The sequence below is a fragment of the Amphiura filiformis genome, chromosome 16 (genome assembly GCF_039555335.1).
Source record: "Amphiura filiformis chromosome 16, Afil_fr2py, whole genome shotgun sequence".
Classification (NCBI taxonomy): Eukaryota; Metazoa; Echinodermata; class Ophiuroidea; order Amphilepidida; family Amphiuridae; genus Amphiura; species Amphiura filiformis.
In genome coordinates this window covers 25,082,411-25,109,617 of record NC_092643.1, presented here as the reverse complement: position 1 = coordinate 25,109,617, position 27,207 = coordinate 25,082,411, and the positions used below count along the sequence as shown (strand labels likewise).

General features: G+C 39.0%; 1 protein-coding gene, 1 non-coding gene and 1 pseudogene across 2 annotated transcripts; all 3 read left to right on the top strand.

The window, feature by feature from the left end:
- Positions 1-5,347: 5,347 nt before the first annotated feature.
- Positions 5,348-10,500, top strand: LOC140135771 (tubulin beta-4B chain-like). The gene is made up of 3 exons (XM_072157389.1): positions 5,348-5,464; positions 8,199-8,534; positions 9,548-10,500. Exons 1-3 carry the CDS (start codon positions 5,408-5,410, stop codon positions 10,493-10,495), a joined length of 1,341 nt encoding a protein of 446 aa, XP_072013490.1. The 5' UTR covers positions 5,348-5,407; the 3' UTR covers positions 10,496-10,500.
- A 5,286-nt stretch (positions 10,501-15,786) lies between these two features.
- LOC140135770 (tubulin beta chain-like) lies at positions 15,787-21,504 on the top strand (annotated as a pseudogene).
- A 1,165-nt stretch (positions 21,505-22,669) lies between these two features.
- On the top strand, positions 22,670-22,742 carry Trnan-auu (transfer RNA asparagine (anticodon AUU)). The gene has a single exon. It is a non-coding gene; the product is annotated as a tRNA-Asn (tRNA).
- Positions 22,743-27,207: the final 4,465 nt, after the last annotated feature.

The window sequence follows — 27,207 nt, the reverse complement described above, 5'->3', positions numbered from 1 at the left end:
TTGGAGTAACTGTGTTCTTTCTGTCTTCATGATCTTTCTTAGCATAATTTGGTGTAACTGTGTTCTTTCTTTCTTCGTGATCTTTCTTAGCATAAATTGGAGTAACTGTGTTCTTTCTCTCTTCATGATCTTTCTTAGCATAATTTGGTGTAACTGTGTTCTTTCTTTCTTCGTGATCTTTGTTAGCATTAATTGAAGTAACTGTGTTCTTTCTGTCTTCATGATCTTTCTTAGCATAATTTGGTGTAACTGTGTTCTTTCTTTCTTCGTGATCTTTGTTAGCATGTTTTCAAAAAGTCAAACCCATCTGCTTGGTATAAGCAAATACGTGTTATGACAACGGGCAATAAAGGTCAACCGCGAATTCAGCCCCCTGTTGGCGTTGATCCCAACGCAGACAAAGATGTCGCAGATAGTATTAACAATCACTTTGTTTCCATCAGTGAAGACCTTTGCCCTCTGGAGATGTGTGATTTGCCTAGTTTTAGACCAACTATGGTCAATCCCCTGTAGTTCCAGTGTGGAATGTGTATAACAAACTCAAACAGATAAGCTCTAAAAGCGAGTGGTCCGGATGGTATTCCAGCTAAACTTATCAGCGAATTCGCGTACGAATTGAGCTCTCCACTTACTGAAATCTTGAATACTTCCTATCAGGAAGGAGTTGTACCTCGCCAATGGAAGAAGGCGGTTGTAGTGCCAATACCTAAAACTACTCGCCCTACTTGGGACAAACTACGACCCATTTCACTCACTGATCACTTCTCGAAAGTAGCTGAATTTTTCATCATGAATTGGGTCATGGAAGACATTGAGCCTCGCATTGATGTGAACCAATTTGGTAATAGAAAGGGCAGATCTACATCCCATTATCTTGTGAAACTGCTCAACGAGTTGTATGAGCATACTGATAAACCTAAGAGTACATGTAGAGTAGTGGTAACTGATTTTAGTAAAGCATTTGATCGGGTTGATCACAACATCATCATCCCCAAGCTCCTTGATATGGGTACTAGGCCTGAAATCATTCCATGGTTGTGCGATTTTCTTAGCAATAGGTCTCAGTGTGTGCGTTACCAGTCTATCACTTCCAGTTGGAGAACCCTGAAAGGGGGTGTTCCACAAGGTACCTTGGTTGGCCCAGGTTCATTCTTAGTGTTAAACAATGATGCTGCCATCTCCAATGTTCAGCAAATTTCTGCACTGAAATATGTAGATGATATCACACTAGTGGAGAAATGTAGGCTGAACCAGCGAAGTCATCTCCAAGAGCATCTTAATAACTTTGACCAATGGTCTGAGAGCAACAATATGTCACTCAATGCAACCAAGTGCATGTCGATGATGGTTGGTTTTTCTAAATCACCAGTCGCACCTTCTCCGCTATTATTATGCAATCAGCAATTAGCAGAGGTTGATGTTGTTAAGGTATTGGGTGTTCAGATCTGCAGTGACTTAAAGTGGGACATTCATATCAACAGAGTCATAAAACGTGCTGCAGGTAGATTGTTCATGTTAACTACTCTTAAGCGGTTTAACTTGCCCCTGCAAGATCTGATCACCATTTACGTTGGCTTCATCAGACCACTGCTAGAGTACTCGGTCCCTGTGTGGCATAGCAGTCTCACAAATGTTCAATCCGCTGCTTTAGAAAGAGTCCAGAAGCGGGCACTGAGAATCATGTTGCGTCAACAATACATATCTTATCATGATGCACTCCAAGTATGCTCCCTAGACTCGTTGGCTACAAGAAGGCATCAAATATGTCTTGACTTTGCCAAAAAATTACTTGAAGACCCAACCTTCCGTGACTGGTTACCTACTGATAGGCGTTCTGCCCATGGCAGAAACTTGCGTGGAGCTCACAAACTTACAACCCAAACTTGGAAAACCAAACGATACTATGATAGTGCAATACCTTACCTAACCAGACTGCTGAACTCTTAACTGCATTATGTACCAACCATTTTTATAGTGATGTTTTCATACCTGATGTGCATTTCAACAATTTAACCATGTGTCGCTTTTGTTTACAATGCCTGTGTTACATCTTTTATATATATTCCATACGTGCAATAGTATTTAAACTTGTGATCTTCTTGTATGCTTTGATATGTTTTATTGGTGTAGTTGCTTTGGAGCGAGTGGTCATGCCCTCATTAGGGGTTTGGTGCTTTTTTCCATCTCTTTCTCTCTCACCCCTCTGGGATCATGATGACTCGCCCCAACACGACTCCTTCTTTTTACTGTTATTTATTTTGAATAATGTATTTCTTCACGTGCAATATCATATTTATTGGTCATTACTATTTGAATAATTTTATATCTTGGAGTGAAACCACCTCCTTTCCACCATTTTCCCAGGTCCAGTTGACCGCACTTTTAGCTGCGGACCTCTCTTTCTGTGGGTTCTGGTTACAGGATGAGGTTTCGCCCCTTGGTTTATTTTGTACTTTAAGGGGGTACTGCACCCCTGTGGTTGATTTGTGACTATTTTTGCATTTGTCTCAGAAAGTAGTAGCACACTGGTGGCGGGGTTGTGTATGTTGTTGGGGCGGGGGTCCAATTGCTGCACTGGGGTTTCGGTGGCTCGGGACGGGCGGTTCAGTGTATATGATGGGAAACGGGGTACATCCTATCGGTACCTTATTTCTTATCATGAATAACGGACCGCTTGTCTTGGGTCACTGAGATTCCGGTGTGGTGGTTGGATTCCCTGCCCCTGTGATGTGCATGACTTTTGTTGCCACTGTGTTGTTGGTTTTTGGGAGGGATGCGAGAGTGGACACAGGTTTATCGAGGGGTGTAGTACCCGTCTAAGTGATATTTTCTGATATTTAAATCTATGTCATGCTTTTTGTTTTTTTAATGATTGTAAATTTCACAGCAATTCAGCTTTTAGCTGCTACCGTGTCTTTTAATAAACCATGAAATGAATGAATGAAATGAAATGAAATGAAAATAATTTGGTGTAACTGTGTTCTTTCTCTCTTCGTGATATTGCAAGTAAATTAAGGTGTGATCTTGAAAAGCTTATGATTTGGATGCGTACGAATAAGATGTTCCTTAACTCTGATAAGACAAAAATCATGCTAGTTGGTACTAGTGCTAGACTTAATAATGTGCATGCAAATGATTTTTCTGTTAGAATTGATGGTAATGATCTTGAATGTGTTGATAATTTTAAATGCTTGGGTGTTGTAATTGATAATCAATTAAAATGGCATAAGCAAGTTAATAATGTTGTTCGAAATGTTTTTTGTAAACTTGCTTTGTTACGTCGTGTTAAACCATATCTTAATGTTGATACTTTAAATGTTCTTTATAAAAGTATGGTTCAACCTCACTTTGATTATTGTAGCTTAGCATGGTATGGTCGTTTTAAAGAAGATTGTCATAGACTTGATGTAATTCAAAAGCGATGTGCGCGAGTGATCTTGGGTGTTAATTACTACACTCCATCTAATTATATGTTTCAAGAGCTAAGGTGGTCACGGCTATCAGATCGTAATGATTATTTCAAAGCTCTAATGATTTATAAATGTCTTAATGGTCTTGCTCCACAGTATTTAAATAATATGTTCAATTATGTGCGTGACAATCACGATCGTGTTACGAGGCAAGCTGCAGCTGATTTGCTAGCTCTTCCACCCATTGTTCATGGTACTGACATTGAGTCTTTTAAATTTTCGTTTAGCTATAGTGGCGTTAAGTTGTGGAATAATATTGACCCGCCTACTAGAAATGCTATTAATGTTCAGTCGTTTAAGACAATGTATAAAAGTAGCCATCTGAAGTAGATTGCATATTCACATGATTTGATGTTTTTAAAAGTTGTATATACCTATGATTATATGAAATTACGTGCCATAATTGTTTGTATATCTAAATGTGTTTTTATGTATAATTACTATAATTTATATGAGTGTCTTTTAATATTGTTGTAACTTAATTGTATATTGCAGGGCCCCGGTTAGAACAGCTATAAGCTGATTCGGGCATACCCTGGGTAAAGATAATAAATAATAAAAAATGATCTTTCTTAGCATAATTTGGTGTAACTGTGTTCTTTCTTTCTTCGTGATCTTTGTTAGCATTAATTGGAGTAACTGTGTTCTTTCGCTCTCCTTTTGTTATCTGTATGTTTTTCCTTTCTTTCACCTTCATCGTTCTTAGCATAAATTGGAAGAATTGCATGTGTTCTTTCTCTCACCTTTCTCTCTCCTTCATCGTTTTAGCATAAATAGGGATAACTATGGTAAATGTGTTCTTACTTTCTCTTTCATCTTTCTTAGCATAAATTGAAGTAGTAATATTCCTTCTCTCTCCTTTTATTATATTTATGTTTTTCTTTCTCTTTCCATCTTTCTTAGTATATTAAAATTAAAGTAACCGTGTTCTTTCTCACCCCTTGATCATTCTTAGTATAAACTGAAGTAACTGTGTTCTTTCTCTCCCCTTGATCTTTCTCCGGGGAGGGGGGGGGGTACTTAAGTTTGGTTTTGGTAGGGACGTGCCGCTGAGATTTTGGAAGTGGACCCATAAATATACTAATTTTTCAAGAAATTTGGACCCATTGATATACCAAAAGTCGAAATTTTCGGCCGAATTTAACCAACATTGTCTTAGTTTTTACAAATTTTCCCAAAATTTTGGGAAAATTGTGAAAATTTTGGCTAGATTAAGGAAAAATTGGGCTGTTTTCCGAAAAAAAAGTGAGAAAATTTTGAAAAAAGGACCCATTCATATGCCAAAATAGGCTTTGAAAAAGGGGTCATTGATATACCAGAAGGCTGAAAATGCTACCCATGTTTGCGGCACGTCCCCGTATGGTCATTTGTACTGAGTACCCCCCGGATCTTTCTTAGCATAATTGTGTTTTTTCTCTCTAGTCCTTGATCTTTCCGGGGATCTTTCTTAGCATAAATTCGATTAAATGTGTTCTTTCTCTCTTCGTGATCTTTCTTAGCGCAAATTGGAGTAACTGTATTCTTTCTCTCTTCATTTTTTAACTTTATGTTTTCTCTTTCATTTTTCGATCTTTCTTAGCATAAACGTGCCGTAAAACTGTTAAATGTCTGATACAAAAAACTTTAGATATTCGTACTGTCATGCCGGACTATCAATACAGCGCTTTCAATCAAAGGCCATAAAGCGCATCTCAAACAGAAACAAATTTGATTGACCAATTAAGACAATGGTTAATGATTAACGTGACTGATTCATTTGTTTGGCTATGTTCCTATGGTTCCGAAGCCCAGCAACGGTTACGAAACAAACAATCATATAAAGCTAAATCTGAAAAGAAACCGTCATTCTCTCTTCGGAGTGCTACCATATTACGAAACGTGTCGGGTGTTTCTGCAAGTTTTGAGTTGTTGCTGGTTAGGAAAACATCAAATTCAAAATGCGTGAAATCGTTCATCTACAAGCTGGACAGTGTGGAAACCAGATTGGCTCCAAGGTAATGATAATTCTTTATTGTTTTAATTAATCTTGCCAAGAAATTTCTTTTTATATTTTGACATGCTATTCAATTTCACTAACTTAAACGTTTTAGTCAATTGTTTTAGTTTCCATGATGCTAACTATAAATTGGTTTTATGCAACTAAAAGGTTTACTTTCAAAATACTGTTGGTAGAAAATCACAGAGAATGGTCAAAAGAAGTACATTAACAATACACAATAATTTCCTTTCGTGCCTTTTGACTGATTCCTGCCAATAGTCAGTGGTAGTATATTTTACTTCTAGTTGGGACCAATTACTTCTATAGTTCTATAGCTTTCTAGTTAAGACAAACATATTGGTCTCATGTCAACTTAACAGTTATTGCAATAATGTAGACGCGATGATCAAGCATGTTAAACAAGAAAAATACCTAGATTTATAATTTTTCCTACATTTGTTTAAACTAGTCTGCAAAGAGAAGGAAACACTAACGATATTTAAAAAAAAAACCGAATAGCCCGCCGAATGATGAGTTAAGGGATCTGGAATGGGCGTTTTAGCGTTTCGACAGTATTTTTGTGGGACATGAGAGCACATCAGACATATCGAATTGCATTCTGAATACGAAGAATGTCTTTCTGATATCAAATAATTTTCATTTTTGAAATTCACGATATAATACAAATTTTATGACAAATTATTAAATTTTGATATTTTTCGCATTTTTGATACATAACAGTCCTGGAAGTTAAATTTTATAAATGTAATGATATATTCTTAAAGTGTATGTAGCTGGGAGGAAAAGCCGACGATCAATTGAAAATTTTGACCTTTCATATTGAAGATATGGATTTTTTTCCCAAAAGACCTAATTTTTTTGGTGTTTTAGGAACAAAACCCATATCTTCAATACGAAAGGTCAAAATTTTCAATTGATCGTCGGCTTTTCATCCCTGGGGGGGGCACTTCAATTTGAAATGGATATAGGTGTAGGGCTGGCGCTTTCGCACTAAGGGGCATTCGGTGAGAGCAACATGTAAAAAATATGGGGTCATTGGGTGAGAGCATGATTTTGGCATTCGGTGAGAGCAAATGTAAAAAATATGGGGTCATTGGGTGAGAACATGACCTTTTTTTAAATGGAATCTTTGGGTGAGAACCAAAACAGCGCCACAAAAACCTCAAAAATCGAATTTCTAGTTCTAAATGGCTTCAAATTTCTTTATTTTTTCAAAATAAGTAACAAAATCAGTGATAAATGAAAGTTGCTGTTCAAATTGAACTTGTAAGGGTCTTTGGGTGACAGATCAAATGGAAAAATAGGGGTCTTCGGGTGACAGAGAGCGGAGCGAGCATGTGTTCGTAAAAAATATGGGGTCTTTGGGTGACAGCGATGTTGAAAAAGGGGGTCTTACCAGCCCTACCTACGCGTCACCTCCAAAGTTGGAGTGCCCCCCCGGGCTTTTCATCCCACCTACATACACTTTAAGTATAAATCAACAGATTTATAAAGTTTACTTGAGTACTGTTAAATATCAAAAATATCAATTTTAATCATTTGCCATAAAATGTGTATTACATTGCGAATTTCAAAAAATCAAAATTATTTGATATCAGAAGGACATTCTTCGTATTCAGAATGCAATTCGATATGTCTGATGTGCTCTAATGTCCTACAATAAATACTGTCCAAACGTTCATACCCCATGCCTTTTAATAGGCTTGTTTCTGCGGAATACTACTCCTTATTCCAAAATAATACAGGACTAATTATTTTGGAATTAAAACAAATATTATCTTGTTTTGGAAGATGGCATATAGCATAGCCCAATCCTAATTCTTGCGTTCGACCTAAACTGGGAATAAAACTTAAAATACCAGTACATATTCAATCAATTTAAGGAAAAGAGTCCTCAAAAGGACAACATGATGGCCAACCGGTATTGATAATAAAATAAATCTACTCTTTCTTGACTCATTTCAGTCAATTCATTCTAATTTTTTGAGCTAAAGGATTAGGATTGAGCTGTGCTGTTTCATGTGGCTGTTTAATTTAGCATAATAGTGTCTCGTCATTTTATTATAACTACACCATATATTGCCATGATTACTAGGAGGCTTGTATAGTAAAAATATTAACCTAGGGACCGTTCACAAATACTTGTAAGGGGGTATGATACAAAAAAAAAATTTATCGCAAAATTTCAGGGCCCCCCTTTTTGACCTCGAAAATTTTTGACATGCAAATTATGGGTCAACCCCATAGAAAAGCATATAAACTCAATTTTTCCAGGAAAATTTGTGGTCATTTTTTCAGGCCCCCCTTAGGAGGGTCAAAAATTTCAGCCCCCCTTTTGCATCAGCCCCCCCCATTACAAGTGTTTGTGAATGGTCCCCTACAAACAAGTTAAGGTTTATATAATGTGATGTAAACGATTACGGAATTAGTGATTGTTATGATATCGACAGTGAGTCACAATTAATTAAAATTTGTTATTGTCTCTTGTGGCAAATGTTCGCTATCAATTTGAAACTGCGTGATTTGAACAAAATGTTGTGATTAATGCGAATGACCTTATAATTAAAACAAGAACACGATAGATAGTAAATGATGTGTAATATAGTGAATCTTCTCCATCTGACTCATTTGCTCAGTTGGAAGAGATCATCATGATCATTTATGTATATGGAAACTTGTGTTCAAAACCTTTCTCAAAACGAATATTATACTTTTATTTATACTTTCAGTTCTGGGAGGTCATCTCTGATGAACATGGCGTCGACCCAACTGGTACCTACCATGGTGATTCTGATCTTCAACTAGAGAGAATCAACGTCTACTACAATGAAGCTACCGGTGGCAAGTACGTACCTCGTGCTGTTCTGGTGGATCTGGAGCCTGGTACAATGGACTCTATCCGATCAGGACCATATGGACAGATCTTCAGACCTGACAACTTTGTGTTTGGACAGAGTGGTGCTGGAAACAACTGGGCCAAAGGTCACTACACCGAAGGCGCTGAGCTCATTGACTCTGTTCTGGATGTGGTACGAAAGGAAGCCGAAGGCTGTGATTGTTTGCAGGTAAATTCAAATCTATATGGAATAATTGCTTATATATATTGTTGCTGTATTCTTTGTTTTTCTTCCTTTTCCCGGGGGGGGCACTCACTAAAAAGGGTGACGGGGATGTGCGGCCACATTGACCCCCATTTTTAAACTACCTCTCACCCAATGACCCCATTTTTTATTTTACTGAACTCCCTCTCACCCAATGACCCCCATTTTTGTTTTCCTGTCACCAAAAGACCCCTTTTTTCAAAAATTTTGGGAAATTTCTGATAATCTCTCACTAAATGACCCTGTTTTTTCAGTATTTTTCCTAAAATTTGTCAAAAATTTTCAAATTTTTTTATCAACTTTAATATCTTGACCCAAAATTTTTCCCAGTCTCACTGAATGACCCCCTTTTTTGGTCAGAATTCCCCGGTCTCACGGAAAGACCCCCTTTTTGGGGGCCTCCTCACTGAAAGCCCCCCCTTTTTCAGTGTCTAGGCTCTCACCGAAAGACCCCTAGTTTCGAACTGCTGTCCGCACATCCCCGTCACTTCCAAAGTCGAGTGCCCCCCCCCGGTTCCTTTCCTTTCTGCTTCACTCCTTTTCCGTCTTTATCTGCGTCTTTTCGTGAAGTTCCTATTGTTTTTAATGCTTCTTCAACATCTTCCCGTCTTCTCAACCTTCTTCTTTCCTATATTAGCACACTCAAAGAAATAAAGGTTCTAGATAGAACCCTTTTTGTCCTCTCAGCAGAACCCTCCCTCTTGAACCTCTAAAAAGGTTCTTTGATTTTTGAGAACCCTTAAAGGTTCTCTACTAAAGAACCGAAAACGGTTCTGTATCACATTTTTGGGCAATTTTTGATGGTTTTGGAACCATTTTGGTTCTTTAGAGAACCTCTAAGGGTTCTCCCGAGAGGACAGCTTTTGAACCTGAGAGGACAACTTTAGAATCTTTTTAGAACCTTTATTTCTTAGAATGAATGTACCTCATGCATGTCATGTTTATTTTCTCTTTGTCTTTTTCATTACAATTTACAGGGCTTCCAGCTAACACATTCCCTTGGAGGAGGCACTGGCTCTGGTATGGGTACCCTGCTCATCAGCAAGATCCGAGAAGAATATCCTGACCGAATGATGACCACAATAAGTGTAGTGCCATCCCCCAAAGTATCGGACACTGTAGTAGAGCCCTACAATGCAACACTCTCTGTTCATCAACTTGTAGAAAATACAGACGAAACCTACTGTATTGACAATGAAGCTCTTTATGACATTTGCTTCCGTACCTTGAAACTGACCACACCAACATATGGTGATCTTAACCATCTTGTTTCGGCCACTATGAGCGGAGTGACCACCTGTTTAAGATTCCCAGGTCAACTGAATGCTGATCTTCGCAAGCTTGCTGTTAATATGGTGCCATTCCCCCGTCTCCACTTCTTCATGCCTGGTTTTGCCCCGCTGACTAGCCGTGGTAGCCAGCAATATCGTGCTCTTACTGTTCCAGAGCTGACCCAGCAGATGTTTGATGCCAAGAACATGATGGCTGCATGCGATCCGCGTCATGGACGCTACCTGACAGTTGCTGCTATGTTCCGTGGTCGTATGTCCATGAAGGAGGTTGATGAGCAGATGCTAAACATACAAAACAAGAACAGCAGCTACTTCGTAGAATGGATCCCGAATAACATAAAAAGCGCTGTATGTGACATCCCACCTCGAGGCCTCAAGATGTCAGCCACATTCTTGGGAAACAGCACCGCCATCCAGGAACTGTTCAAGCGTATCTCTGAGCAGTTCACCGCTATGTTCCGTCGTAAGGCTTTCTTGCATTGGTACACTGGTGAAGGTATGGATGAGATGGAGTTCACCGAGGCTGAGAGCAACATGAATGACTTGGTATCTGAGTACCAACAATACCAGGATGCAACAGCAGAAGAGGAAGGAGAATTCGAGGAAGAGGAGGACGAGGAAGATCAAGAATAAAACTACCGAACAGATTTTTTATTATTATTTATTTAAACCATTTAATAATACAAACAATTTACTTTGGAAAACTTACAGCATGAAAGCCAAACTGGAGTCAGGGTGACTCTAAAAGCAGAGTCCAACCACTCTGCGACTCTATGTCTAAAATGACCCCATATTGGGAGTCATCTGACTCCCTCGAAGAGTCATAATTTGTTGACTCCGCTACAGAGTCGCCGTTGATGACTCTACACAGGAGTCATTTGACTTCCAATATGGGGCCATTTTAGACATAGAGTCACGCAGTGGCTGGACTCTGCTTCTAGATTAACTCAGACTCAGGTTGCACAGACTAATAATAACTTCACATTATTGGGACGTCATCACGGAGTGACTGACGCCCCGATACTAGGGAGGGGGAGCACTCAACTTTTGAAGTGACTGTATGTCATGACCCCCTTCTTTGAAAGTCATGTCTGATGACCCCCTTTTTTAGGTGCGGCTACTCAATGACCCCCTTTTTTTTAGGTGCGGCTACATAATGACACCCTTGAAATTTTGAACAAAAATAGAATTTTGCTCCATTTTTTCAATTTTTTCTACCCGATGACCTTTAAAATTTTTTTTATACCCAATGACCCCTTTTTTCAAAATATTATACCCAAAGACCCCCTCCCCTCTTTTCATTTTGTGTACCCAATGGTGCCCGTTTTTTCGTAACGCCGGTAGGCACTATACCCGTCACTTCTAAAGTTGAGTGCCCCCGGACTGATGCTATAGGCCTACTGAGCTATACGGAGTGACTAAGGCTAGGGGTGTGTGTGTGTGTGTGGGGGGGGTGGGGGCTACTTATGGGGGGGTGCGCTGGGCGTGAGAGTGATGGGTATCGGGTACAGGGTACAGGTGTGTGGATGTTAGCTGGATGTGCGTAGCAAAAAAAACTGATTCCGTCCATGTGCACTGCCTCGCATGTACTAGTACCAGTATACATCAAACTGTACACACCCACCCCCACCCCTACACGCACCCCTCACATCTCGCGCACCCGTCCCAGTACAAATTTTACTGTATTAAATCATGATCAAATTGGCAGTGTAGTCTCAAATAAATTGTAATCACCAAAAACAAAGAAGTTTTTTTTTAATTTCGCCTCCTCCGTGAGGCAAGTCTGGCAACCCCTGATGTTGTCCCATTGTTCTTGTTGTAGTGACCAAATGACTAATCTAATATTGTAAACTATGCACATACCGTAAAAATCCGTTATTAAGCCTATATGGGTATAGACTTCTCCGTAGTCCACTTGCCCATTTTGCATACTCTGGCTAGTACATAAAGCATAAAACTCTCATTTATAAACATCAGTATAATTTTGAGTTCAACAAAATGGGTTCATCATGACTAATAATAACATATTTTTAATAAAATTCGACTATGGCATAGTCTACATGAATGTGTGCCAAAAAGCACTTGCCCCCCCCCCCCCACCCTCACGGCTTGCCATAAATTGCTTGCCGGGCCCACTCCAAAAATTCGACCCCCCAATTTTACCCTCCCCAGGGGTCATAATTATTGCACAGCCCTATAAGACTAGTAGAGTTGCAGTAGGCCTATTCCGAGCTATTCCGGACTAGCCCTACTATAGGGCCTTTTAAACACACTAGGCCTATATCCGAGAACCGCTAAAACCCACTAACCGCTCCCGGACCCGTTTCTGGGGAATTAGGTTGGGTTTTAATAGCAGTTCTCCGGGATATAGCAGGTTTTATGAGCATGGTTTTGGATCGCCACAGTCAAAAGGCCCTAGGGACCGTTCACAAACACTTGTTAGGGGGCCCTGATGCAAAAAGGGCCCCTGAAAATTTTTTATCCCTCCTATAGGGGGGGCCTGAAAAAATGACCACAAATTTCATTTCCTGGGAAAATTGAGTTTATATGCTTTTCTATGGGGTTGACCCATAATTTTCATGTCAAAAAGGGGGGGGGGGCCTGAAATTTTTAAGGTCTTTAGGCCTAAAGGGGAGGGGGTCGAAAAATTTTTCCCCAGTTGCAGCACAGAAAAAAAAAAAAAAATGGAGGATTTGTTGTATGTTCATCTGTGGTTCGTACAGCTTCCCTTTCTGTCGTCAATGCTTCGGTTATGCACAACAACGTAATGTTGACCTCCGCCTCAAGCTCGCAAGCACAGAGCGTGACCTGCTGCATGCTGTGAAAGTGGTTGGCAACTGTTGGCAACCGTTAGCCATTTAAATACCATTCCGTCTCCAGCGCTACATCAGTCAGGACGTGTGTCACGGTGTCTTGTCTTGTTTCTGCAAGTTTTCTAGTTATTTATATAAAACAACATCAAATTCAAAATGCGCGAAATCGTTCATCTGCAAGCTGGCCAATGTGGAAACCAGATCGGCTCTAAGGTAAGTAAAACTCATAGAAATTCAGTGTTTTTCCCAAGGTGTTGTTAACAATTAAATTTAAAGACGTGAAAAGTAGTCCCGGAAAGTAGAATCGAATGTCTGATCTCTGGTCTGATGTAGTTCTTTTAAAAGTCATGACTTTCCAGAGGAATTACCCGAAATCTATACTTTTTTTTCATGAATGAAAAGTTCAGTTTTCAAATTTGAAAGTAGAGGGATCAGTATATTTAGGCCTACTATAATATAATATTATGACTGAGTTTTTCTTTGACGACACTGATTTAATTTATAGGCCTGCAGTCAAGACAGTATAGAGTTTACTGTACTGTGGCCTATATTTACATTAACCATGATTACTACTTCTGTATTTTAGACATAGGTCTACTGTTTTGTACATGTATGAATAATGTTTATCTTTGACCATACTGTTTGTCATTGTTTGTTGGGTATTAATTTCAAGAAAATCTGATTCTATATTTATAATGTGGGGCTGATGCTTTGCATGCTCCCCCCCCCTCTGGAGGAGGTAAGATTTTCAAATAGCTCGCCCAAAATTGCTTCCCACCTCCCTCTGTTTATACTTTGTATAATTTGTCACGGGGGTACAGTGATCTATCTGATGATTTTGTTTTTTGGGTGGACCACCAAGGATAAAATTCAAATTGAGAAAATACTATTTTGTAGGTTTATTAGGTATGACTTGTTGTACTGGGGGGGGGTCATACCTTATTGGCATTTTGATATATGAAAAGGATCCATTTCATATTGGCCCAGGTTTTTTCAAATATCCCTGGTTACCTGGCCTAGGTGGGGAAATATTTTTATTACTCTTTTTCTTTCATCTTCTATATAAGTATAAAGGCCTACTTTCTTGGCATTTGAGATATTTTATTGGGCTAAAATAGCGTAAAATTGAAAATCGGCTGTGTAGCTGAGAAAATTTCACTTCAACTATTCAGTATTATACTATATAGGCCTATTTTGGGTAAAATTGAACCAGGCCCGTACGCAGGATTTTTTTTGGGGTGGGTGCTGATTTTGAAAAAGTGGACCTTTTTTCCAGGGGGGGGGCAATTTTGTAAAAAGTGGGCTTTTCCTAAAAAATTTGGACCTTTTATGCCAAAAAAGTGTAAAAACCCCGATTTTTTTTTTTTTACGCTCGCAAATTGTCATATTTTGGGACTTTTTTGCATACTTTTGCACATTTGGGGGGTGCGGTCACACAGGCGTACGGGCCTGAATTGAACATTTTTGCACAGTAATGATGTTACCAGGAAATTAAATGTGTTAATTTTTCCCCTCAGACAATTGACCTTGATATGTTTTAAGGCAAAAAAAAAAAAAAGTTCATTTAGTGTATGGGTTTTTTTTTTTGGGGGGTTCATATTTGGAATAAAGATACACAAAAACATGATTTTTTTGCCTGTTTGTAATTCGTACTGCAATAATAATATTAAAAAACAAGCCCAAGAAACCCTGGGGCACTTGGTATAATATCAACATACCAACTTTCAACAAATGCTAAAAAATGTGGCCTTTTTTAGTCGAGGGAAGATTCTATAAAAAAAAAATTTTAAATGAGGGCAGATTTTAGAAATTGGGGTCTTTTTTATGGGAATTTTTCATAGGCGTATACATAGATCCAGGGGTGGTTCATACAATCACCCCCCCCACAATGTTGATGCCTGTGTGTGGGTTTCTGACTAAATTAACCTCATATTTGGTCATTTTAGCCCCCAAAGTGCAAATTTTTGTGCTATTCCAAAAAGTATTTGTGCGAATTTATTCCACTTTTGCACCATGCATATATCACCAGTTTATATGGCAAAAATTATCGAGCGCATTTTGTACCATAAACTTATTTTGTCGCAAGATTCAAGAAATATTTTCTTGACTAAAACAGGTGTTTGGATCTTTGGAGGAAACAAGAAAAAATGGGGTCTTTGGGGTGGGGATGGGGTCTTTGGGGGAAAAGAAGAAAAATGTAGGGTCTTGGGAGATAGGTCTACAAAGAAAAATATTGGGGGTCTTTCAGCGTGGGAAAGTGGCAAACACAGAGGGGGTCTAAGGGAGAGTGGACGGACATAGGCCTAGTTTATATATTCGTCTCAGGTACATATAATTATGTAGCCTAGGCCCTATAAAGAATGAACTTCTTTGCCTATGTGGCAAATCCCTGAATATGAATTCTGGATTTATCTGTGTGAGCTTAAAACATTTTTGATGGCCGTCCCTTGCATACTAAAAAGTATAACATGCATATCAGCGATGATGTATAATTTATGAATCAATGAATACCAATGTCTTCAGACATGCTGGCAGGGAGTCGACAGTCATGGCATAGTCATGCCATGTGAATTTCGCCTGTGGTTGATATCACTTCGCCACCAGTCACGAAAAATGTTTGCCAACCAATAGAAATCCGTTTTATGAACCCATTCAGGAATCACTGCATTTCCTATTCATGTGTGACGATTGCTGATTGGTGAATGAAACAACCGCGCTTTGATTGAATTTCCAAGGTTGCAGGGACAGATCAGCGATCATGCACAGCGGAAATATTTGTATTATTTTGTACCATGGTTACACTTTTGCCTGTTTTTTTCTTTCAAAATGTAGAACATCCAGATTTATACTGGTTGAAAAAATATATATAATGTTATATTTGGTGATCAAAAATGCGCTAAAGCAAATTCTGATTTCATCTTTTCGTAATTTTTTCTTGGAACTATTTTATACCAATTTCTTTGGTGGATGAATATTTACTCCAAACAAAAGTTCACGTGGTGAAAGTGAATACATCCGTTATTCATCTGACCTGTCTGGTATCAGACAGAAGTCATTATTCACATCGCAGCGCGAGAGCAAGAGGTTGATAGGCTTGAATATCTTATTCCAATACATTTATTCATCAAAATGCGTGAAATCGTGCATTGTCAAGCCGGTCAGTGCGGTAACCAAATCGGTGCTAAGGTAAGGGTATTGTTTGTCGGATTTCATGTTGTAATATATTTGACAAAATTCTTATGTCAAGCCCGGGATGTCAAGTCGTGGAAAATGAGGAACAAAATGGCGCGCGACTGGTATATCGTGTATCACCAATGCACTTCTGACTTGGTTGGCAGGCTTTTTGGTGTGAATATTTACAAAATTGGTTCAATATTTTAAACCGCGATGAAAGATAAAAATCCAAGCAATCATTTAAGGAAAAAAATGCACGTGTGCCGGATTCAACGCATCCAAATATTTACAAGTTCATCATGATCAATAATTCAATATTATGGTATTCTTTATATCTTGGGGTATTTGAATGGGTATAGATTTATATATTGATGGGCAATCAATACTAAATCTCTGTCTGCGCTGAACTGGTCAGAAAATTGACGTGATTGATTTCTCCTCGAATACCTATTTATATGTTGCACTTGCAGGGGAGGATGGGGAATAGCATGATACCACCAGAACTACAAACATTGCATTGCCGTGATGAAAATAAAAATCTCAATCTAGGTCAAGAAAAGCTGGTTTAATTATAAGATGGAAGTGGCAGGTGGCAAGATACTTTTTGGCAGGTCAAAAGTGGGGAGATATTTTTGGCACACATTCATGGCTGTGGGGTACCTTTTAAATAACTCAGAAAAGGTTTAGGAAAACAGTATTGAAACCTTATAAATTAAAATATCAGGCAAACATAGACCCTTCCTATTTTTATTCTCCCTTGCCCTTTTTCCTCCCCTTTTTTCCCTTCTCTTTCTCCCTCTACTTTCTCTAGCTCTTTTCTCCCCCTTCTAAGTGCTCATCCCTATTTGTCCGCTTCTCCGTCCCCAGTTTGGGGGTAGTCTGCCACCCACTGGCTACGCTACTGCTTTAAATGCAAAACTTCCTACTCTTAAAGCTCATGTTGTCGCATTAATATGGCCTGTGCAGGGAGACAAAGACTTTGGCAGGCCGATAACACAGCCCCTAAGGCGACACAATCTTTTGTTGGTCGAAGCAGCCAAAGAAATATGATTTTCATTGTCTGAATCAATATATTAATTATTGAAAAAATATTTTGCAAAAGTGCATTCTATTTCTACAAATCATACTTTATCAACTTGATTGATTTATTGTTGTTAATGAGTTGTATGTTTTACAAAAGTGTTGTTTCAGCCCTCTTTATAACATAGCTCAAGAACCACAGGACCTCCAAAAGTATCTGTGATATAAAACTGATATTTGAATTTTTCCACACAATCGCTATGAAATGATCAATGCAATTTTTGCCAAAGCTCACTACCATTCGTAAGATGCTGTGAACTACCAAATCGCAACAATTTAAAATAGTTGCTAACCTTAAGGTTACACAAAGAGACGTATAAAAGACGTATAAAGTTGTTCTCTAAAACAGAGTTTTCTCAGTAATCAAATATCGCAGCGAGTGAAATGTTGGTGCATTGGATGTAGCTTAACATTTTGTGTGTGTTATATACAAATTATTAGAATAAATTTTAAAATCCTTCGTTTAAAGCATTTTTACCCACCATGTTCACAAGATCAAAAACACGCTCCATGAGGTTTTTTTTTTCAAATGTGCGCACACCGAAGCGATTGTTTTCTTCTTTTTCAGTATTGTATTACAAATCGATCAAAGAAATAATGTTGCCATGGGGAAGAACCAAATACAGTACCGATTAAATTTTAAAAGCCCGCTTTGGGGGAAAATTTTGGAGAATTTGCTTGAGAAAAAGCTGGTTTGTGAAATGATCGATATCTTGATTACTTAGACGTTAATTTAGACATCTGAATACCTACATTATTTCTCAACATTCTGCCAATTGCTATTCCATTTGATTTTCACTCCAAATTGAAGCTAGTTTTGCAAAAACGAGGTTTTCCTCCATCAGTTCGTTCAAAATTTCAGCGCCGACATGCGTGTTTATTCTAAGAGCCATAATGCGGACGCCGATTGTAATCATATGTAATTGCATCCAATTATAGTTATATCATCCGCTTTGAGAACAGTCAATTTGTGTAAGTTGATCTGTGGCCGAGTGGATACAGCGTTGGACTGGGAATCTAATATGAACTATTTTTGTGGGTTCGAGTCTCCGTGTGGCTGAATTTTCTTCTTTTTTTTCCCTCTTTTCTCATTTTTACTTCCTTTCTTTCCTCTTTCCTTTCTCCCTTTCTTTTTTTTTTTTTTTTTCTTTTTTTTTTTTTTTTTTTCATTTCTTTCATTTTCTTTCTTTCTTTTCATTCATTTTCTTTTCTCTCTTTCTTTGAAATTCTCTTTTTCACTATTTCTTTATTCTTTCTTGCTCCTTTCTTTTTAGTTTTATTTGATTGATTCGCTTAGTGCAGTGAATCGTGATTGATTGTTTTTCACTTTGTAGGCCTGCTAAGTCTGTCTTGTTGATTTTCATCCCAAATTCGATTTACAAATAGGCAATTGCTTTTTGATATTGTTGTTGTTGCCTACCCTAACATTGTAATCAGGGGAATAGCAGCATTGATTTCATCAAAGATATCAAGGCTATAAATTCAAAATCAACACATTTTCCAGGGCGTAGCTTGACGAAGTGCCCCCAATCAATTTTAAAATTTATAAAATCCTTGTGAAAATTGCGAAAATGGCTTGTGCCACCCCGGCATCCGAGCTCCGGGCACGAGCTAAGCCAAGTTTCATAGCCTTTTCATGTCTTGACCGTGGATCGATATTCTATTGTAAGTAGGCCTACGTCCCGATGCACGCTTGTTCATTTTCTGCATGGCTGTTTCTGTTATGAACTTACGCCCCTCTGAAATCAAGCGCATGAAAAACTCTCGGCTAACCTTAATGATCATACCTTCATTTGTGGTCAATTGGAACAAATGGATCATAATAGTTTCCAATTGGACATCTAAAAATAAGGATGAGGTTGCTTTTCAAAGAGGCTAAATCAGTGCACTTTCTCAACATGACCACCAGATGGAACCCTCACAATTAAAATCATGCTAAGGCAAGGGGGCTGGGCTTTTCTTGGGAAGGGGTTCCTAAATTTACAAAAAGTCTGCATCAATAAAATTGCAACCCCCCTACACCTTACCCCCTAAAGAGGCTAAAATTGTATTGAAATCAGTCTTTGAATAAAATAAACACACTACCTGTGGTCATCAGCAAAAATTTTATGACCCCCTCCCCTATTTTTCTTTCCAAAAATGTATGACCCCCCCCCCCTCTTCTGAAGAAAATGCCAGCCCCTAAAGTGTTCGTAACTTACGTTAAAGCAACCCATTTTTCTTTTTGTTCCACCAGTTCTGGGAGGTCATCTCCGACGAGCATGGCATTGACCCAACTGGTACCTACCATGGCGATTCTGATCTTCAACTAGAGAGAATCAATGTCTACTACAATGAAGCTACCGGTGGCAAGTACGTCCCTCGTGCTGTTCTGGTGGATCTGGAGCCTGGTACCATGGACTCTGTCCGATCAGGACCATTTGGACAGATCTTCAGACCTGACAACTTTGTGTTCGGTCAGAGTGGTGCTGGAAACAACTGGGCCAAAGGTCACTACACAGAGGGTGCTGAGCTTATCGATTCCGTTCTTGATGTAGTACGTAAAGAATCCGAGAGCTGCGATTGCCTTCAGGTGAGTTTTGATACACATTTCAAAGTGCACTGCTAGTGCCAATTGTTAGACACTGGCCAATTTCACCCAGACAGCTAGACCACAACATGATACGATAGAGCAGTGTTGCCAAAGCTGGAATGGATCTGCGTATTATTCAGAATTGAGTAAAACTTTTATCACCAGATATTAACTGAGATATAGATGCATGAAAAAACTTTTGTTGAGTTGTTACTTTACTGAGGTCGAAGGTCAACTTGTAGAATACCCCAGGGGTGGATTTCTGCAATCTGCATGCTGGGTATATTATGATCATGATTAGGGACGCACCATTAGATTCTCAGGGTGGGGGTAGGAAGTTTTTCAAAAAAAACTTCACCCACTACATGAGCAAAAAAAAAAACTTCACCCACCAACACTAAAAAAAAAAAAAAAAAACTTCCCCACCTAACTGTGTATAAATGCATGAAATTAAATTAAAAAAACATGCCGCCTTCTTTCCCCGACCCCAACTTCCTACCCCCAGTATCAAAAATGGTGCGTCCCTTACAGGGATGCAAGTTTTCCTGCTTTTATGAATATGAAGTCCAAATTCCTGCAATTTTCAGCCCATTTTGGAGGCTTTTGGCTCAGATTCACACATGTTTCAGACTTTTTCCTTCAGGTTAGCTTGCATCCCTGAGATTATAATCTTTGAAATTGTGATGTTTACTGTAAATAATGACCATTGACCAATTACAATTTTGATATCTTTCTTGCAGGGCTTTCAACTGACACATTCCCTTGGTGGTGGCACCGGCTCTGGTATGGGCACACTACTCATCAGCAAGATCCGTGAGGAGTACCCAGACCGCATCATGAACACCTTCAGCGTTGTCCCATCACCCAAAGTATCGGATACTGTTGTAGAGCCATACAACGCTACTCTCTCAGTTCACCAGCTTGTAGAAAACACAGATGAGAGTTACTGTATTGACAATGAAGCCTTGTATGACATTTGCTTCCGTACCCTCAAACTGACCACACCAACCTACGGTGATCTTAATCATCTCGTCTCAGCCACCATGAGCGGAGTAACCACCTGCTTAAGATTCCCAGGTCAGCTCAATGCTGATCTCCGTAAACTTGCTGTCAACATGGTGCCATTCCCACGTCTTCATTTCTTCATGCCTGGTTTTGCTCCTCTGACCAGCCGTGGTAGCCAGCAATATCGTGCTCTTACTGTTCCAGAGTTGACCCAGCAGATGTTTGATGCCAAGAACATGATGGCTGCATGCGATCCACGTCATGGTCGCTACCTTACAGTTGCTGCTATCTTCCGTGGTCGCATGTCCATGAAGGAGGTTGATGAGCAGATGCTGAATGTACAAAACAAAAACAGCAGCTACTTTGTAGAATGGATCCCTAACAACGTGAAGACCGCTGTCTGCGACATCCCACCTCGTGGCCTCAAGATGTCAGCGACCTTTATCGGCAACAGCACAGCCATCCAAGAGCTGTTCAAACGTATCTCTGAGCAGTTCACCGCTATGTTCGTCGTAAGGCTTTCTTGCATTGGTACACTGGTGAAGGTATGGATGAGATGGAGTTCACTGAGGCTGAGAGCAACATGAACGACTTGGTGTCCGAGTACCAACAATACCAGGATGCAACAGCCGAAGAGGAGGGCGAGTTTGACGAAGAGGAAGGTGATGGCGATGAATATGAACAATAAACTATGCATCATTTAACATAATAATACTAGATTGGTGAAATTCAGCATGTCTAGGTTTTATTAAGGGGGTACTACACCCCTCGATAAATTTGTGTCTATTTTGGCATATTTCTCAAAAACTAATAACACAGTGGTAACAAAATTTATGTATATTATTGGGGCAAGGAATCCAATCCAATACTACACTGGAATTTCAGTGACCCAAGACAAGCAGTTCGTTATTTATGATAAGAAATAAGGTACCGATAGGATGTACCTCATTTCTTATCATAAATTTAACGAACCGCTTGTCTTGAAGCACTGAAATTTCAGTGTAGTAATTGATTCCTTGCCCTAATAATATACATAACTTTTGTTACCAGTGCAGTGTGTTATTATTTTTGAGAAAAAAAAAAAATAGTCACAATTTACCACAAGTGTAGTACCCCTTAACATTGACAAAACCTATGTGCTAAAAAACATGTCCTCATCATGTACAATGGAAACTCATTAACAGCAATACACAAATTGCTTTTCAAGGCTCAAGCATTTATTTTATACATTCAATAAGACCCGATGACCCAAAATATGACGCCCTGACAGTTTTTGTGTTACTGAGGTTCCACAGTAATTTTGTGTGCAGGTTTAAATGATATTCTGGTTTCACCAACTTGGTGTTGTTTATTGGCTATCATAAAATTGACAAACAGCATTAACTAAAACCACTTATTTATTTCAACTCAGAAAATTACAAATTAAAAGGTGCTGGTTGTAAAATGGTGACCCAACAGATCAAGCTAGAAATAAAAACTGTATTTTTATGTTTACGCTGTCCTTGGTTTACTGCAATTAGTGTCATACTTAAAATTTATCTATTTTGAAAAGCAGGAAACTTTGTATCAAGATCATGTTTTGAAAGTTCGGCTTAAAATCATGTTTGAAAATCATTTGGATTTTGGTATATTTTCATAACATGAAAGCTATTTATGCAAAGGAAACCCATGTGTGCATGTAAAATATGGCGATTTGACAAAAGGTCATTAGTTCAAATCTGCCTCCAGAAGATATGCATGAAGCACAAAAGAAATCCCCAACTGATCTGCAGGCAGATTTGAACTAATGACCTTTTGTGAAATTGCCCTATAGTGTAATTGTGAGAACCAATTATTTGACTATTTGTATCAACAACTTCTCTTGCTAGGATCTGCAATTGGGAAAGCGATGTACGACCGAAAGTTGCAAACGTGACAAATCACTTTTGCGATTGGTCAAAGGAAGATTTGCATGGAGGATGGGTATTATGGAAAGAACTTAATACTAAAACCATTGACCACTTGACACATGGTAATAAGTTTACTTTCCTAGGGATCTCTCATGTTTGAACAGTGCCTTTATAATTTTCTTCATATTGTATTATAAAAAACAATGGTCTAAAACATTTTGTGAATGTTTGAATTTGGATGCATCTTATGCACAAGAAATGTCTGCCATGCATCTGATCGTTAGCTCAGTAGGAAGAGCATCGGACTATTAAGCCGATGGTCCCAGGTTCAAATCCTGGATGGTCAGTGATAGGAGTCTTCACAGGCTATCATTTGTTATGTGCAGTAGCCTGTATCTGAATTCATTCATTCAGCTACACTATTATGTACAGTGGAATACTTGTTGACTCAAAATCTGTTGGCACAAAGTTCCAGTACATGTAAGGTGTAACACAAATTGCTTCAAATCTGGAAGTATATATTTTGTCAAAAGATCTAATAATATAACACGGATTCCTGTTTTAACACTAACTAAAGTTTTAGACCCAGACAATTTTGTGTTAACAAGGTTCCACTGTACATACTCCCTTGTAATAAAATACCAATTTTGGTTAATTTCTTGTTCCCCATTAATTGAATTGTGTTGCAAGTTACCCCAAAGGTCAAGCCCTCAACAGAAAGTTCAATTTCATGTCAGTTAATCAAAATGCTTTGTTTTTAAGTCGATATCAGGATTTTAAAAAATGGATCAATTTTTTAAAACATCACAAGACCTGATTGCATAACTATAGGATCCACAACTTTAAGTTCCCCCCTAACGAGTTTTGAAATAAATGGAAAAAATGCTTTACGAAAATGTAAAAAGGTGCAACTTTTAAAATTGCCTTTTTTTGACCGAATGCAAGGTGTTACACCGCATGTGGCGCTATAAATTGGTCCAGACATGTAAAACAATGAGGCTACATTTACACCAAATTACATTTTTGTAAACTTATTTTCAAAAGGCGTTTGGAGGAACTTGCAAGTTGTGGATCCTATATTCGCTACTTGCATGGTTCCGCCATTATGCACTAAGTGCGGGGAGAGCCTTGAACTGGCAGCATACAAAAATGTACATGTACATTAATGGAAATTTAACTTCGGTGTAAGGTTGTGTAATTCTTTCTTCATGTTTGCTGCCAGTTTGAGGCTCTCCCCGCACATTGGCGGAACCATGCGAATAGCGAATTGTTAATACATGTATAATATGGCACCGTCAACTTTCATAGTGCCTTGAAATATTGCATTATTTTATATGAAAACTTACAACAGTAACCGGTTTGGTTTATTTTGGTAATAAATTAAAAGCATAGCATAAAGTGTTGTTTTGTATATTATTTTTTGGGTGCATTTAGAATTGCCACTACATAAAAGAACCACTAAGTGTCACCCACTGTCACTGAAAACATTTAGCAGGTGATCATTTTTTTTTTTTGGAAAGCAGTTGCCAATTCGTCATCAAAGTGATTACATAATTCTCTTGGTTACCGGATCACGCTATTGATATGCCTTCAAGTGCCATACTTTGTATGTTTCGATCATGGTTCATTACTCAAGAGCGTGATCTTGTTGACATAGTAGCATAACGTAACTTCGATACTGAATTAGACCCTCTGGGAACAAAAGAAAAATTAATGCTTTTATGAGGTTGCCCACTACCTGTTAATGGATGTCTCCACATTGACCATTCCAAATGCTCACTCCCACCTATTATCTGTTCCAAATCCAGTGATGCCTCATGCATATTACATGTATTATGGGTAGGATTAGCCTATGTGCACTAGCTTGGCCCTACCACAGGACCTTTTTTTTACATGCATACTCCCGAGATGCCATGCTATTATATCGTGAGAACTGCCAAACTCTGTGACCGTCGCCCATGGGAGTGGTCACTGGGTTGTGAGCCGACACTTGGTTTTTAGCAGTTATCGGGATATAGCATGCGTGGTGTCTCCGGAGTATATAGTGTGTAAAAAAAGGCCCTGTGATGGGGCTAATGTTCACTGGAGGGGCTATAAATCAAGCACCACTTCCCTGTCATGTCCAAAGGTCCAGTGAAATTGAGGGGTCACTGGAGCTGGAATAGGTAATGGCAATTACCAGTAGTTTTATTGTTGGACCTTTTTCCCCATTCAATATTTGAAGAGCTTTGTTGCAAAACCCCTTACATCCACTTGAGGAATTCTGAGAACACATAAAAAAATCACTGTAAGGGGGTTTTCAACAAAAGCGTTTGGAGGAACTTGCAAGTTGTGGATCCTATATTCGCTACTTGCATGGTTCCGCCCATTATGCACCAAGTGCGGGGAGAGCCTTGAACTGGCAGCATACATGTACATGAATGGAAATTTAACTTTGGTGTAAGGTTGTGTAATTCTTTCTTGTTTGCTGCCAGTTTGAGGCTCTCCCACACATTGGTGGAACCATGCAATAAGGGAATTAGTAATACAATCTGGCACTGTCAACTTTCAAAGTGCCTTGAAATATTGCATTATTTTATATGAAAACTTACAACAGTAACTGGTTTGGTTTATTTTGGTAATAAATTAAAAGCATAGCATAAAGTGTTGTTTTGTATATTATTTTTTTTTTTCTTTTAGAATTGCCACTACATAAAAGAACCACTAAGTGTCACCCACTGTCACTGAAAACATTTAGCAGGTGATCATTTTGAATTTGGAAAGCAGTTGCCAATTCGTCATCAAAGTGATTACATAATTCTCTTAGTTACCGGATCACGCTATTGATATGCCTTCAAGTGCCATACTTTGTATGTTTCGATCATGGTTCATTACTCAAGAGCGTGATCTTGTTGACATAGTAGCATAACGTAACTTCGATACTGAATTAGACCCTCTGGGAACAAAAGAAAAATTAATGCTTTTATGAGGTTGCCCCCTACCTGTTAATGGATGTCTCCACATTGACCATTCCAAATGCTCACTCCCACCTATTATCTGTTCCAAATCCAGTGATGCCTCATGCATATTACATGTATTATGGGTAGGATTAGCCTATGTGCACTAGCTTGGCCCTACCACAGGACCTTTTTTTTACATGCATACTCCCGAGATGCCATGCTATTATATCGTGAGAACTGCCAAACTCTGTGACCGTCGCCCATGGGAGCGGTCACTGGGTTGTGAGCCGACACTTGGTTTTTAGCAGTTATCGGGATATAGCATGCGTGGTGTCTCCGGAGTATATAGTGTGTAAAAAAAGGCCCTGTGATGGGGCTAATGTTCACTGGAGGGGCTATAAATCAAGCACCACTTCCCTGTCATGTCCAAAGGTCCAGTGAAATTGAGGGGTCACTGGAGCTGGAATAGGTAATGGCAATTACCAGTAGTTTTATTGTTGGACCTTTTTCCCCATTCAATATTTGAAGAGCTTTGTTGCAAAACCCCTTACATCCACTTGAGGAATTCTGAGAACACATAAAAAAAATCACTGTAAGGGGGTTTTCAACAAAAGCGTTGGAGGAACTTGCAAGTTGTGGATCCTATATTCGCTACTTGCATGGTTCGCTCATTATGCACCAAGTGCGGGAGAGCCTTGAACTGGCAGCATACATGTACATGAATGGAAATTTAACTTTGGTGTAAGGTTGTGTAATTCTTTCTTGTTTGCTGCCAGTTTGAGGCTCTCCCCGCACATTGGTGGAACCATGCAATAAGGGAATTAGTAATACAATCTGGCACTGTCAACTTTCAAAGTGCCTTGAAATATTGCATTATTTTATATGAAAACTTACAACAGTAACTGGTTTGGTTTATTTTGGTAATAAATTAAAAGCATAGCATAAAGTGTTGTTTTGTATATTATTTTTTGGGTGCATTTAGAATTGCCACTACATAAAAGAACCACTAAGTGTCACCCACTGTCACTGAAAACATTTAGCAGGTGATCATTTTTGAATTTCGGAAAGCAGTTGCCAATTCGTCATCAAAGTGATTACATAATTCTCTTGGTTACCGGATCACGCTATTGATATGCCTTCAAGTGCCATACTTTGTATGTTTCGATCATGGTTCATTACTCAAGAGCGTGATCTTGTTGACATAGTAGCATAACGTAACTTCGATACTGAATTAGACCCTCTGGGAAAAAAAAAGAAAAATTAATGCTTTTATGAGGTTGCCCCCTACCTGTTAATGGATGTCTCCACATTGACCATTCCAAATGCTCACTCCCACCTATTATCTGTTCCAAATCCAGTGATGCCTCATGCATATTACATGTATTATGGGTAGGATTAGCCTATGTGCACTAGCTTGGCCCTACCACAGGACCTTTTTTACATGCATACTCCCGAGATGCCATGCTATTATATCGTGAGAACTGCCAAACGTTGTGACCGTCGCCCAGGGGAGCGGTCACTGGGTTGTGAGCCGACACTTGGTTTTTAGCAGTTATCGGGATATAGCATGCGTGGTGTCTCCGGAGTATATAGTGTAAAAAAGGCCCTGTGATGGGGCTAATGTTCACTGGAGGGCTATAAATCAAGCACCACTTCCCTGTCATGTCCAAAGGTCCAGTGAAATTGAGGGGTCACTGGAGCTGGAATAGGTAATGGCAATTACCAGTAGTTTTATTGTTGGACCTTTTTCCCCATTCAATATTTGAAGAGCTTTGTTGCAAAACCCCTTACATCCACTTGAGGAATTCTGAGAACACATAAAAAAATCACTGTAAGGGGGTTTTCAACAAAAGCGTTTGGAGGAACTTGCAAG